Source organism: Emiliania huxleyi (genome assembly GCF_000372725.1).
Source record: "Emiliania huxleyi CCMP1516 unplaced genomic scaffold EMIHUscaffold_39, whole genome shotgun sequence".
Classification (NCBI taxonomy): Eukaryota; Haptophyta; order Isochrysidales; family Noelaerhabdaceae; genus Emiliania; species Emiliania huxleyi.
The window spans coordinates 797,260-809,531 of record NW_005199045.1 but is presented as its reverse complement, the minus strand read 5'-3'; the positions used below and the strand labels follow the sequence as shown (position 1 = coordinate 809,531).

The 12,272-nt window shown below is 64.3% G+C and overlaps 4 protein-coding genes across 4 annotated transcripts in view; all 4 read right to left on the bottom strand.

Moving 5' to 3' along the window:
* Positions 1 to 122: 122 nt before the first annotated feature.
* EMIHUDRAFT_209599 (hypothetical protein) lies at positions 123 to 708 on the bottom strand (the record flags this gene model as incomplete). The annotated part of the gene is made up of 2 exons (XM_005771305.1): positions 123 to 163; positions 228 to 708. 2 exons carry the CDS (start codon positions 706 to 708, stop codon positions 123 to 125), a joined length of 522 nt encoding a protein of 173 aa, XP_005771362.1.
* Positions 709 to 2,820: 2,112 nt separating this feature from the next.
* Positions 2,821 to 4,308, bottom strand: EMIHUDRAFT_102403 (hypothetical protein; the record flags this gene model as incomplete). Its single annotated transcript, XM_005771304.1, has 5 exons — positions 2,821 to 2,912; positions 2,979 to 3,036; positions 3,170 to 3,302; positions 3,466 to 3,611; positions 3,739 to 4,308. The coding sequence occupies 5 exons, from the start codon at positions 4,306 to 4,308 to the stop codon at positions 2,821 to 2,823; spliced, it is 999 nt and encodes a 332-aa protein (XP_005771361.1).
* Positions 4,309 to 6,460: 2,152 nt separating this feature from the next.
* Positions 6,461 to 7,186, bottom strand: EMIHUDRAFT_209596 (hypothetical protein; the record flags this gene model as incomplete). Its single annotated transcript, XM_005771303.1, has 1 exon — positions 6,461 to 7,186. One exon carries the CDS (start codon positions 7,184 to 7,186, stop codon positions 6,461 to 6,463), a length of 726 nt encoding a protein of 241 aa, XP_005771360.1.
* Positions 7,187 to 11,123: 3,937 nt separating this feature from the next.
* The window catches only part of EMIHUDRAFT_436216 (hypothetical protein), a 5,866-nt gene continuing 4,717 nt past the window's right edge, over positions 11,124 to 12,272 (bottom strand). Inside the window, exons 10-12 of the mRNA XM_005771302.1 lie at positions 12,145 to 12,272; positions 12,037 to 12,072; positions 11,124 to 11,746 (exon numbers count right to left, since the gene is read on the bottom strand). The exon at positions 12,145 to 12,272 is cut by the window's right edge and continues 29 nt beyond it. The gene's annotated coding sequence lies outside the window, so the exon portion shown is untranslated. The remainder of the gene's footprint in view (positions 11,747 to 12,036; positions 12,073 to 12,144) is intronic.

Below are 12,272 nucleotides of genomic sequence, written 5' to 3'. Positions count from 1 at the left end.
GGGGGGGGGGGGGGGGGCCTCGGCCCTCCGGCGGGGCGCTGCGGGCCACCCGGACACGAGCAGGAGCTGACGCGGCAGTCAAAGTGCAAGGCACAGTGCACGTGGGGGAGTTGGGTGCATGCTCATAGCGCGTCATTGAGTCGCGAAGTCAGCGGCGGGAGCCCTGTGGCTTGCGCTGTGCTGGAGCCGTCGGTGCCGTGGGCTGGGCGATGTGAGGCTCGCCGCACCTGCCCCTGGCTTCTTGAGGCTGACGGAAGGCAGCGGGAAGCGGCCAGGCACAAAGGCCGTGTTGAGCGCCTCCCCGAGCTGCTCCGCCTTGCGGAGGAAGAGCCTGTCGCCGGAAAGTGCATGCGCGGAGAGCAGCCCGCCCAGGCCGCGGATCGTCATCTCGAAAGTCGAGACCGACCGCGCCTCGCGGCCGGCGGGCGTGTAATCAATCTCCTCGACGATCGAGCGCGCCTGCTTGAACTCGGCCGTCAGGTTCATCAGCCAGAGGGTGTCCAAACAGTCGATCGCCATCATGCCCACGGAGCCCCAGTCGTTGACGCCGCGGTGCGAGAGGGGCCTGAGCGAGTCGAAGCCGCGTGCGTGCTTGTAGTAGGCTGCCCAGGTCGAGCGGCCCTCCTCGCGGACGGCGTTCGCCGCCTCGGCGAGGCTGTCCGGCATGGGTGGCAGCGCACCAGCTACGGCGGCGGCGGCAGCCAGCATGGCGAGCCGCGAGCCGCGATGTTGCCGGCGGCGCTGCCGGCAGACAGACTATGGCGAGTCGAGGCCCCGCTCCTCCCAGGGTACCCTCTCCGAGGACCCATTGGGTAGGCGTGTGAGAAGTGGATTTCGCTTTGAGTTGCGCTCTCGCGAGCGCCGATCCTGCATGATGTAGCCTCTCCGGCGGCGGCCTCCAGGCAACCCGACGTCCGCGCGCGCGCGGCTGGCCTGCAGCAGCCCTATCGGGCGTGCCTCTCCGCGTGCGGCGCGGCTTGGAACGTCACCGCAGCAGACCCTCGGCTGCTCACGCGCGCTCTCTCTGGCCGTCGACCCGGCTGCCGAAAGTCAAGCTGTCATTTCCTATCGCCGCCGACCGGCAGAGCCCGTGCCCAGCCTCCTTCCTGGCGGATCTGGCCAGAGAAATCGCGGCTCCAAGGAGTTCCAAAGCGTCTTCTCTGCTCGCGCTTTCGGGCTCGACCCCTGCGCGCCAGAGAGCCCAGCCGGGTGTGTCGTGCGCTGTGTGCGGCGCGCGCGTGTTGTATAGTACTCTGAACTTATACTATAAACTACTATAGCGTTCCGCGCGCGCGCCGCGCGCCGGACACAATTCTCAATGCGAGCCCCTCGCGAGCCAGACGCGCAGCGTCAGACAGAGATGCACGACCTTCTGGCGCGCCACCGCTGTCAAGCGTGCGCAACACGCGCCGATTGCGAGTCTCCATCGATCCTTCCCGGACTGCCGCGCGGGAGAGACCCGCCGGCTGAGATCTGGCTCTCTTCGACGCCGCCTGCGCGTCTGCGCGCAATGCCTTGCGGCCGCTGCACCTCCAGCGCGCCGGAGATAAACTGCGATGCTTGACTGGTCGCTCAACCGAGCACTCAGACGGGCTTTGCGCCGTCCGCGCGCTCGATTGAGTGTATCTTTGGCCGTGCGGGCTCGATGAGCGGCTTCCCTCAGTTGCTCCCCCCCATCCCCACGCCTCCGGGTCGTGCGTACCGCCTTCGGGCGTGAGTGTCCCCCCAGCGTCTGCTCTCCAGCAGACGCTCCGGTAATCAGGCCGAGAGTACCAGGCAGGTGGGGAGAAGAGCCCAGGGAGGGGAGAGGGGAAGAGCCCAGGGAGGGGGGAGGAGAAGAGCCCAAGGCGGCCTCCCTCTCCCTCCCCTCCCACCGCCCACCGGGCCTCCCTCTCCCTCTCCTCCCACCGGGCCTCCCTCTCCCCCTCCTACCGCCAAGCACCATCAGTCTCGAGGGGCCAGCCGCTGGAAGGGGCAAGCCAGCGGCACGAGGGCTTCAGCCACACAGCTACCAAGGGAACGCGACCCACACAAAGCACCAAAGTTAGGCACACCCCCCGGCGCAGTGTCCCCCGCTATGTGTCGCCGTTTGTCGGGGCACGCTATCCTGTGCAGTCAGGGCAAGTGGGGGCGGGGTGGACAGCCCAGGCCAGATGCCCTGGGATCTCTCTGCTCAGTCCGGGGGTGCGTCGAACCTTCCATCACCCTGGGAACGTCCGGGTGTTGGAAGTAAAGATATATTACTTTTGCCATTTTTCTTTTTTTGAGGGCAGAGAACGCCGGGTTTGTCTTGTGTGTGCGTGTGGGGTGTGTTCGTGCGGGGCGGCGAAGGGCGGGGGCGCGCAGTCCGCAGAGCAGAGGCTCGACGGCCATCGGCTCGTCGAGGTTGGAGAGAAAGGGAAGGGGGGGTCGGGCGGTCGGCGAGGGGGTTAGTCGCAGGGCGTATGGGGTCGAGACCTGGTCCGAGCCTGAAGCTGGCTGTCTCTTTCTCGCTTGGGGACCCGCTGTGTGGTGCGGGGCGCGGGCCCACCTGCACACAGCTGGGACGACGGCAATATGAACACCCAGGCGGGACGAACGCGGAACGGCAAAAACCAATGAACACCCAAGGGTGAAGCTGTCTCTCACGACCTCAGATACACACACATTCAGGACAAAATGTACACACGCAAGTTTGAGAGCGAGCTGTGTGATCGAAGAGAAGGCAGAAGCCACACACCATACCAGTACTGCCGCTAACTGCTACTCTGCGGTTTGTTTGTCACAATAATGATCAAGTGTGCAGCAGATTCACGCTGCCCGCCAGTGGCGCCTCAGTGCTCACAGCCCAAGGGGGCGAACGTCAGCGGCAGCCATCGTCGGCGGCTCGGAGGTGTCGAGCGGCGGCATTGGCGTCCCGTCCTCCGTCTTGCCTACCAGGGGGCTAGGGCACCACTCACGATTACGGCCGCACGAGTCCCTCTCCGCCACCACTGCACTCGCGCCCCAAAAGTCGTCGGGTAAGTTGCCATCGAGGTCGCTCGCCCAGCAGGCGGCCTGCGGCGAGGCGAGAGGCGCAGGCAGTGTGCGTGCGCCCCGTCCAGCCGCACTCACAGCTGTGCTGTGGTCTGGAGCTTGTGGGGGGGACGCAAAAGGCGGCTGCGGAGCTCCCGCGCAAGCAAGGTCACACCGCGGGCGGCGGCTGGGGGCTCCGCGAGACAGCACGCGCCTGGTACTGCTTGCAGATGACCTCCCAGTTGGGGGTGTGCATCTCCCTCGCCCGGTGGTTGTCGAGCGGGATGAGCCGCACCATCTCGTCCACCCTAGCTCACGCGGGGGGGGGGGGGGGGGGGAGTCCCAAGCGGGTGTGGGCGAACCATTTTGTAAAAACCCCCCTCTTAAGCCCCCGGGGGGGCGGCGAAAGCCCAAGCCGGCGGGCAAACCGCCAAGGAACCGCCAAGGCCCCCCATGAACTTTGGGGCGTACTGCATCCCGTTGGCCATCGCGGTCTGGAAGTCCTGGATGGCCGCCTTCGGCGTGAAGTGGACGGCCGGGTCGAACCACTCGGCGTGCGTCTCCACGTTCCGGTCATTGAAGCCCGTGGTGAAGGGCGCCGGGTTGATGGTGCACACCTGGGTGGGGCTGGCACTCTGTTGCGCAGTGGTACTGGGCGCCGCCGGCGTGCGCCAGCCAGGTCACGCGCTCTCCGCACGAGTGGCACGGCTTCGGGACCTGCGGGCCAGCTCTCGGGGCACAGACCTTGACACCACTCGAGGCGAGCTCCTGCCGCAGCGTCAGAGCCATCGCCTCCACCGCGTGCTTGGACATGCAGTACGCGCCAAGATACGGCACCGTGAAGAGACCTGCGATGGACGACAGAAAGACAATCTTGCCCGCCCCCTTTGCGACCATCGCGGCGGCGTATGGCTGCACAAAATCGAGCTGAGAAAAGACGTTGACCTCGAACTGGCTGCGCAGCCTCTCAGTCGGAAGCTCGGCGAGCGGCCCTCCCTCGCCGACGGCGGCGTTGCACACGACGATGTCCACAGACTCGCCAAACCTGTTGAACACGGCCTCGCGGTCGCTCGCCAGCGTGACGTCGAGCTTTGCCGTCTCGAGCTGCACCGCACGCCCGCGCGCCTCTGCCATCAGCGTCGAAATCTGCGGATGGATGTGGCAGGCGGCGATGACGCGGTGCCCGGCGGCGGCGAGGCCGAGAGCCGACCCGGCGCCGAGGCCAGTCCCGGCGCCGGTGATGAGGATCGTCTTCCCGGAAGACGACGCAAAAGCTCGGGAGGCGCCCGAGCGGGCGGCGAGCGCAGCGCGCATATGTGTGTACAGGGTACAGGAATCCCTCTCGTCGAAAAGCGGCGGATGACCTTGTGAGCACTTGAGCACTGAGCACTGGATAGGGTCGATTCCGCATGGTACGGAACCCCATGAACACCCCTGTGCATGCCGTCCGCCACATGGGCTGCCATCGGCATACACAAGGCGCAAGCTCACCGAACGGCGGAACCCAGAAGAAATCGGGCCGCGTCGTTCCCTCCGTCCCGCGTCCGCTGGAGAGAGGTCCATCAGTTTCCGTTCCCCAGGACCTCCTCTCCAACTGCGACCGTGGATCATAGCAAGACCATGTTGAGAGTGCTCATGCTACAAGAGGAGCTTGTTCAGCTGGATCCGGGGCAGTCGGATGCACTACCTCACTGGGCCTGAGAACACCGCACGACATTTGGGGTCACCCGGCTCCAGGATCGAGGTGCACGCCGCCGAGGGACCCCGGAGGGTAGATCGGGCGGTGTCGTCCCCCCTCTCCCATCATCACCTCGGTAATGTGTTACGGGTATCGGTCGCTGATTGAACGCTACTTCTAGACCATCATCTACTCTGCTTACTTCGGCCGTCGGCCGCTCGGTGGTCGAGTGGCTTCCGGATCGAATCGGCAGGTTGACCCATATAATTTTTTTCACACCTGAGCGGGCCCAATTTTGCTCAGATGCACCTTCGAAATCGTGTCTCCTCACGCTTAGCGCTTGGTGTGCGTTCGTTTTTCGGACCCCCCCCCCAGCAGGAGCGCTCTGCCTGTGGGGGGTGCTGGCATCTCTGTACAGACAGCAGCTGTAAGTAGCATGTGTTCCAGTGGCGAGAATTTATGGTCGACACCAAAATCAGTGGTCTCACCGGCGGGCCCTCCTACTGCCAACCGGGCTCGAAGGCGCGGTGAACACAACCGCCTCGAGCGTACGCTCAAACACGAGCCGAGGGTGGAGGGGGGGCGGCGGCGAAGAGGCGGGAGAGCTGGGTCCGTGCGCTCTGCTGCTGGGGGGAGAGGTGAGCTGTACTGCTACGCATATGTAATCGCCCAGAATGCACAGATCGGCCATGTTATGTAAATACGCGCCCGCGATCCATAGTGCGTCGGCCAGACGTCGCGTATTTCGGTGTCGTGCCCGAGCCAAGTGGCGCCTGAGGGAGCTACAAATGTCTTGCGTATTACGAATCTGTCTTCTGCATCCACCTTCGGCCGATCGGGGTGTGCCTCTCAAGGCGCGCTACGCCCCACGTACTACGCACACGCATTCCGGATCGAGTGAGAAGTGGTGGCCGACGGGGGTTACGCCTCACGCATTACGCATACGTTTTACGCATTCGCACGCCCAAGGTGTCGGAGAGGGCCTACGCACCACGTATTACGCACACGCATTCCGGATTCGAGTGAGAAGTGGTGGCTGACGGGGGTTACGCCTCACGTATTACGCATACGTTTTACGCATTCGCACGCCCAAGGTGTCGGAGAGGGCCTCCGCACCACGTACTACGCAAACGCATTCCGGATTCGAGTGAGAAGTGGTGGCCGACGGGGGTTACGCCTCACGTATTACGCATACGTTTTACGCATTCGCACGCCCAAGGTGTCGGAGAGGGCCTACGCACCACGTATTACGCACACGCATTCCGGATTCGAGTGAGAAGTGGTGGCTGACGGGGGTTACGCCTCACGTATTACGCATACGTTTTACGCATTCGCACGCCCAAGGTGTCGGAGAGGGCCTACGCACCACGTACTACGCACACGCATTCCGGATTCGAGTGAGAAGTGGTGGCTGACGGGGGTTACGCCTCACGTATTACGCATACGTTTTACGCATTCGCACGCCCAAGGTGTCGGAGAGGGCCTACGCACCACGTACTACGCACACGCATTCCGGATTCGAGTGAGAAGTGGTGGCTGACGGGGGTTACGCCTCACGTATTACGCATACGTTTTACGCATTCGCATGCCCAAGGTGTCGGAGAGGGCTTACGCACCACGTATTACGCATACGTATTACGCATCCCCCCCCCCCAACCCCCTTTATGTGCGCGCACTGGCGCTGCCGCTAGGGCTGCCATAAGTTGGCTAGGGTTGTATGTGCGCTGGTAACAACAGACTCGGGCATAGCCCTCGACAGCCACCCCCTAACCCCCCAACCCCCCCCCTTTATGTGCGCGCACTGGCGCTGCCGCTAGGGCTGCCATAAGTTGGCGCTGCCGCTAGGGCTGCCGCATAATCATGAGCCTGTCTCCAAACACCTCTCCGACGCGCTCGACTATAGTCCAAATTGGACGGTGGACTATATGTCGGGACGGCGGCCATTTGCTCAGGCGTCAGAATGCTGAGCTCGTACACTGGCAGCTCCGCAGAGGTTGAGGACAGCGGCGGCGGCGCGGTGAGATCGCCGGTGTCCCTGCCCGCCTCCCTGCGGGCGCTGAAGAGCGCCGCCTGCTCGGCGGTGGCGAACATGCCGAGGCTGATATTCTTGCCGCCATCCCACACCTGCAGCTTGTACTTCTTGCGGCCTTGCTCCTTCGGGCAGAAGGTCACGCCTTTGTAGCCTGTGCTGTTGTTGCCGCTGGTGGCCAGAGTCAGGCCCTCCCTCTCCGCCTGCCGTATCGCCTCGAGGCCATCGGCAGTGGGAGCAGCGCGGGGCTGCAGCAGCTTGGCGGCGTCGGCGTGGCCGTACTCTGAGCGAGCGTAGGCGGTGGCCGCCTCTTCGGCGGTGTCGAAGTGGCCGAGGGAGACATCCTTGCCACCATCCCTCGCCCGCGCCACGAACCGGTTTTTGCTGCGGTCGAAGGACACGCCCTTGTAGCCAGTCGTGCTGTTCTTGGCGATGGCTGGGATCAGCACAACGCCCTCTGACGACGCGGTCCGCGGCGGGGCCATCATGCAACGCACGTAGATTCGCAAGTTTGACAATTGGGATTCGTATTGGATTTTAAAACAAGGCTGCGAGTGGCCTGAACATTTGCCACGCAATCATCTGTTTTGGCGAGCACAAAAAGAAAAATACGTAATGCGTAATGCGTATGCGTGATACGTAAGGGGGGGGGGAGGCTTGGGGGCGCGCGCGGGGCGAGATACATAATCCGTAAACGTGAGACGTGGTACGTAAGGCACCCGCCGCGCGGGCCATTGCACCGTCCCCGGGGCAAAGCTTTGCGGTGAAAAGGACGTATGCGTAATGCGGATACGTGATACGTCGAAGACGCCCCGCCCTCCGCGGGCCGCGGCGCACCGGCGGAGATCCATAATCCGTATACGTGACACGTGGTACGTATGACGCAACCACAGGGCCATCGCACCGCCACGCACGCGATGATTACGTGTATGTATTGACGTTTTCTATTTATTTTTGAAGGGGGAGGCGTTCGACGGGCTGCGTAATGCGACGCATTTGGACTGGCAAGTGACGTCCCCGCCCCGGGTTTAGGTTTCCCCGGGAGGGGGAAATGTAATGGGTCGGCATAGGGGCCTCCGGGCATCCGCGTACCAGTAAAGCTCCCGTTTGGCGGGGGGGGGTGGGGCCCCCCCCCCCCAGCAGCAGCGTTTTGTTGCTGGGGGGGTCAGGCCCCCCCCCCCCCCCAGCAGCAGCGCTCTGCTGCTGGGGGGGTCAGACCCCCCCCCTAGCAGCAGGGATGGCTTTAGATGTGCAGGGGGGGTACCGAGCAATGTGCGGCCGCTCTGTGTTGTGTGCCTTCACGCCGTCATCATCGATCGTCGCTGGTGCGGTCTTCGAGCGGCTCCGTCCGCTCCCGCCGCCGCTCGCCGCACCAAGCACACGCCGCTGAGCAGACTCGCAGGTCAGAGTGGCGGCCGGACAGTCGGTGCTGCTCAGCGGCGACAGACCAACGTGCACGCCGCCTTTGCGCGCCGCGTTGCGGAGCGAGGCCGTGTGCGTAGTCTCCGAGGGTTAGCCCCGCGTACCAGGTTTCCCTTAACTGCAGGACGCCCCCTCTACTCGGAGCTAGTAATACGAGAATACTCTCTGAGGGTTGACCAGGCAGGTGATCCGCTGAACCAAGTGTGACAGAAGAGAAATTACGGAAGAAATCGGCTCGCGCGTGGACGATATCCGTCGGCCCCGGCCTGAACCACTCCGAGAAGTGCACGATCAGCCACACCTTCTCCAGCCCGGCGCGCCTCTCGCGCAGATGCATTGGTCCTGCGGGGATCACCATCCTGTGGTTTGTGGCATGCTCTGTGTGTAGTACTCGCTTAGTGTGATCTGTGATCTGTAAGGGTCCGCCCGCAGGCGCATTTTGTATACCGAGGCGGTGCCCGGTGCCGAACCTGTCGGACCTTAAGACAGCATTGTAGATCCCTGGGCGAGGGTGATGGAGAGGGCGGTCTGTCGGCGCGCTAAACCGTAACCCGCCGGGGCGGGCCGGATCCACGCGCTGTCGGGCCGCCCTGTCGGAGGTAGACCGCTCGTCTAGCCAATCAGCCTTAAGCGAGCGGTCTGGCCGTTGGAATGGCCGAGTTTGGTGGACTTGCGTCCTCGCATCGATCGTGGTTGTAGGGATATCGTTATGAACAACAATCACCACATGGGGAGGCGGCTGTCTCTGAAGGCGAACCTCAGTTACGAGCCACCCCCCCTACTTGCCTCCTCTTTGTTCCCTGGCTTTCTGTCTCTTGCGCGCCTGCTGTCCAAGCTGTGCCCCTCGTGGCGCGTTTGTCCGGACTCGGAGCAGACCACGGTCACCCCTTCCGCTCCGGGGATGTCCTCGAGCAGCCGCGTGTTCGTGTGTGTTGGTTCCGGGGCGGTCTCGTGACCGTGCTTAATGTGACCTCGCGTCGCCGTCGGGAGGAGCGGCTGACGTTCTCCTTGCCCCGTCTCCGTGTCGGTCATGTTCTCCGGTGCTGGGGAGGGTGGGTTGGTTTGTGGAGCTCTCGTCCTTTTTCGTTTCCATTGGTAGAGGCAGTGGATCGCTGTGATGGTTGCGATGGCCGCGATTCCATACCGCCCAATCCTCTCTTCTTCGCCTGCCTGTTTGTCCACGATCGTGCTGTTGGTTCCGGGTCTGTGCCCGAGTCCCATTGCGTTGGCTGTGCGCGGGCCCAGGGCGAGCGCCCCGCAGAGCAGCTGCCCCCGCCCCATTCGCCTCCCGAGCAGAGCGGCGGAGTAGCAGAGCAGCGCTGTGGGCCAGCTGGGGCGGCCGGGTGTTGCGGTTGCTTGTTTCGGGGGCAGCGGCGGCGAGGGCGGCGGCGGCGAGGGCGGCGGCGGCGAGGGCGGCGGCGGCGAGGGCGTCGCCGGCGAGGGCGGCGGCGGTGAGGGTGGTGATGGCGGCGGCGGCGAGGGCGGCGGCGGCGAGGGCGGCGGTGGCGAGGGCGGCGGCGGCGAGGGCGGCGGTGGCGAGGGCGGCGTCGCGTCGTGGTAGAAACCGCGATGCGCGGTTGACGTAGCCGTGGCCGTTCTTGTGGTCGAAGGGTTGGCCGGGCTGCCCGCGCGCCTTGCAGCCCATGTTTAGGCGGCGGGCCTTCTCTTCGGTGTTGCCGAAGGCGTAGGAGTGGCCAACTGAGGCGGGCGTGCCGCCGCTCGAGGCGTTACCAACGCCCGCCGAGGAGGTCTTGAGGAGGGGCGTCCAGAGCTTTATTTCGTTGACTTCATCGCATCCTTTTTACCCATCTCACAGTAGAGAGGTGTCCGTTTTATTTATTGCAGCCGTAGCCGCAGCCCCATTTCTTGCTGCTCTTCTAGTGTCGGGTAGTGACCAGGGGGTGAGGGGACGGATTGAAGATCCCTCACACCAAGATCGTGCAGGGCGGGGACACATGTCCCTAAATCCCATCTCGTCTCAGAGTTTGGACCGTTTTATTTATTCATTTATTGAATTTGCTCTCAGCTGCTGCTTTATTCGTTGCGTGTTGTGCCATGTGCCGCGCGCGGCGAGCGAGAAAACATAATGCTTAATATGGAACGTCGGTGGGTGCGCGCACTGTCCCTCTGTGTTCGTGTGCGTCGCCCATCTCTCCCTGGAGATGACTGCTCTATTTATTGATTTTCTATGATTCTTTGTTTATTCCATCTCACAGTAGAGGGTTTTATTTATTACACCAGCCACTATCGGAATCCCAGAAGTCCACGCCTGTGTGATGCACACGCCCTGTGAGCGGGGCGGGGTGCGCACTGTGCCTCTGTGTTCGTGCGTCGCCTATCTCTCCTGGAGATGACTGCTCGATTTATTTTTTATTTATTATTTATTCATTAAGCCCAGCACCCGCTTCTCGTACTGCGCGCTCACCCGCTGCTGCCGCTCCTACAAAGACAACCACACGCGTGAGCCTAGGGAGCGGCGTGCTCTGCCCGCACCGCCGCACCGTCGCGCGCCTTGCCTTGGAAGCTGCCTGCCTGGAGCCACACCTGGAACTTGCCGTGGTGCTCGGCGTCGTTTGTATAGTCCTTGCGTTGCGGCATCGATGCTACCGACAAAGAGCCCGCTGGGGGCTCCCTTGCGATTGCCTCGGTGCCCCGCCAGCGTGCTTTTGTCATCATGCTGTCGTGCCTCTCCGCAGCCGCCGCGCTTCCGCGGCCTCCGCCGCGGAAGGTGGGCACCGGGCCGTGCTGTGGCCGCCCCCGTAGCTCGCGAAGCTGCAAACCGGGCTGCGTCCGCTGCCGCGCCGGCGCGCCGCGACCGTCGGCCCGCGGACTCGGTTCTTCGCGGCCTGCGCCGGAGAGTTGGCGGTCGTGCGCTGGGTGGTAATCGTCATCTGTCTCCTCTGCTGTGCTTCTCGCTCGTGCGTCCTTGGGAATTGTGCTGACTTCCTTTCGCCTCCTGTGTTTTCCTTCCTTTCGCCCCCCGGAGGCGGAGGCGCATGAAGCGCGCCTCCTCCTGCGATGAGATCGAGAACGTGCCGCACGTCCTCCAGCAGCACCACACCGCTGGGCTGCGCCACCGGCGGCAGCCGGCGCTGACGCCGCTCGCTCACGGGCACTGCGGCAGGCCGAGCCTGCTCTCGCTGCCCGATGACTGCGTCGCGCGCATCCTCGACTCTCTCGGCGTGGAGCAGCTGCTGCGCGTCACGTGCGTCTCGCGCACGCTCACCGAGCTCTGCATGTCCAACGCCGCGTGGCGCCGCCGCTGCGCCCTCGCCGGCCTCGGCGGCGACCTCCTCGCCGCGGCGCAGAGGAGGGCGGAGAGGAGAGCCGCGGCACGCCGCAGCGGACGGGAGAGCGGCGGGACGGGCGTCGGCGCCGGCATCCCCGCCCACGGCGACGGCGCCCCCGTCGCCGTCGACGCCGCCCCGCTCGCAGGCGGCGACAGCCTCCCTCTGAGTGGCGGCGTCCCTACCACTACCCCGGCGGCGGCGGCGGCGGCGCAAGAGCGGCGGAGCGGCTCCACAGGCGCGGTCGGGGCGCAGCCGCCCGACTACCGCGAGCTCTACTTTGCGGCGTGCTTGTGCGACCACCGCCAGGGCTGGCGCGCGTTTGCGTGGGAGGCCCGGCGGTCTAGAAGCGGAAGACGTGCTCTTGTCGTTCCAACCGGCGCTCGAGAGGACACGGACTCAGCCGTACTCGGCCGTGCTCCGCTGTACTCACTGTACGCGTAGCCCCTCGTACTCACGCGGTGATCTAGACGCCACAACACCGTCTTCCCTGCCCCCTGACGCTGGCGTCTCCAGCACGTAGGACCCGGACGGGACACACAAACAAACAAGCTCTCCCTCTCTCTCTCCGTAGGACGGGCAACACAAACAAACAAGCTCTCCCTCTCTCTCTCTCTCCGTAGGACGGGCTACGCGAGCGCGCGCCCGAGCGGACCGAGGCGCTGCGCCTAGTACCACACCTCCAGAGTACCGAATCCAGCGTGGGTTCAGTCCCGTGGGTGGTGCGGTAGGCGCTGCGCCTTCAGCCAGGAGAGGCCCCTTCCCTCTCGCTCGGCTGCTCGTGTCGGAGGTGCGGCTTGGTCGCGCCAGCCCTCTCTCTCTCTCTCTCTCTCTCTCTCTCTCTCTCTCTCTCTCTCTCTCT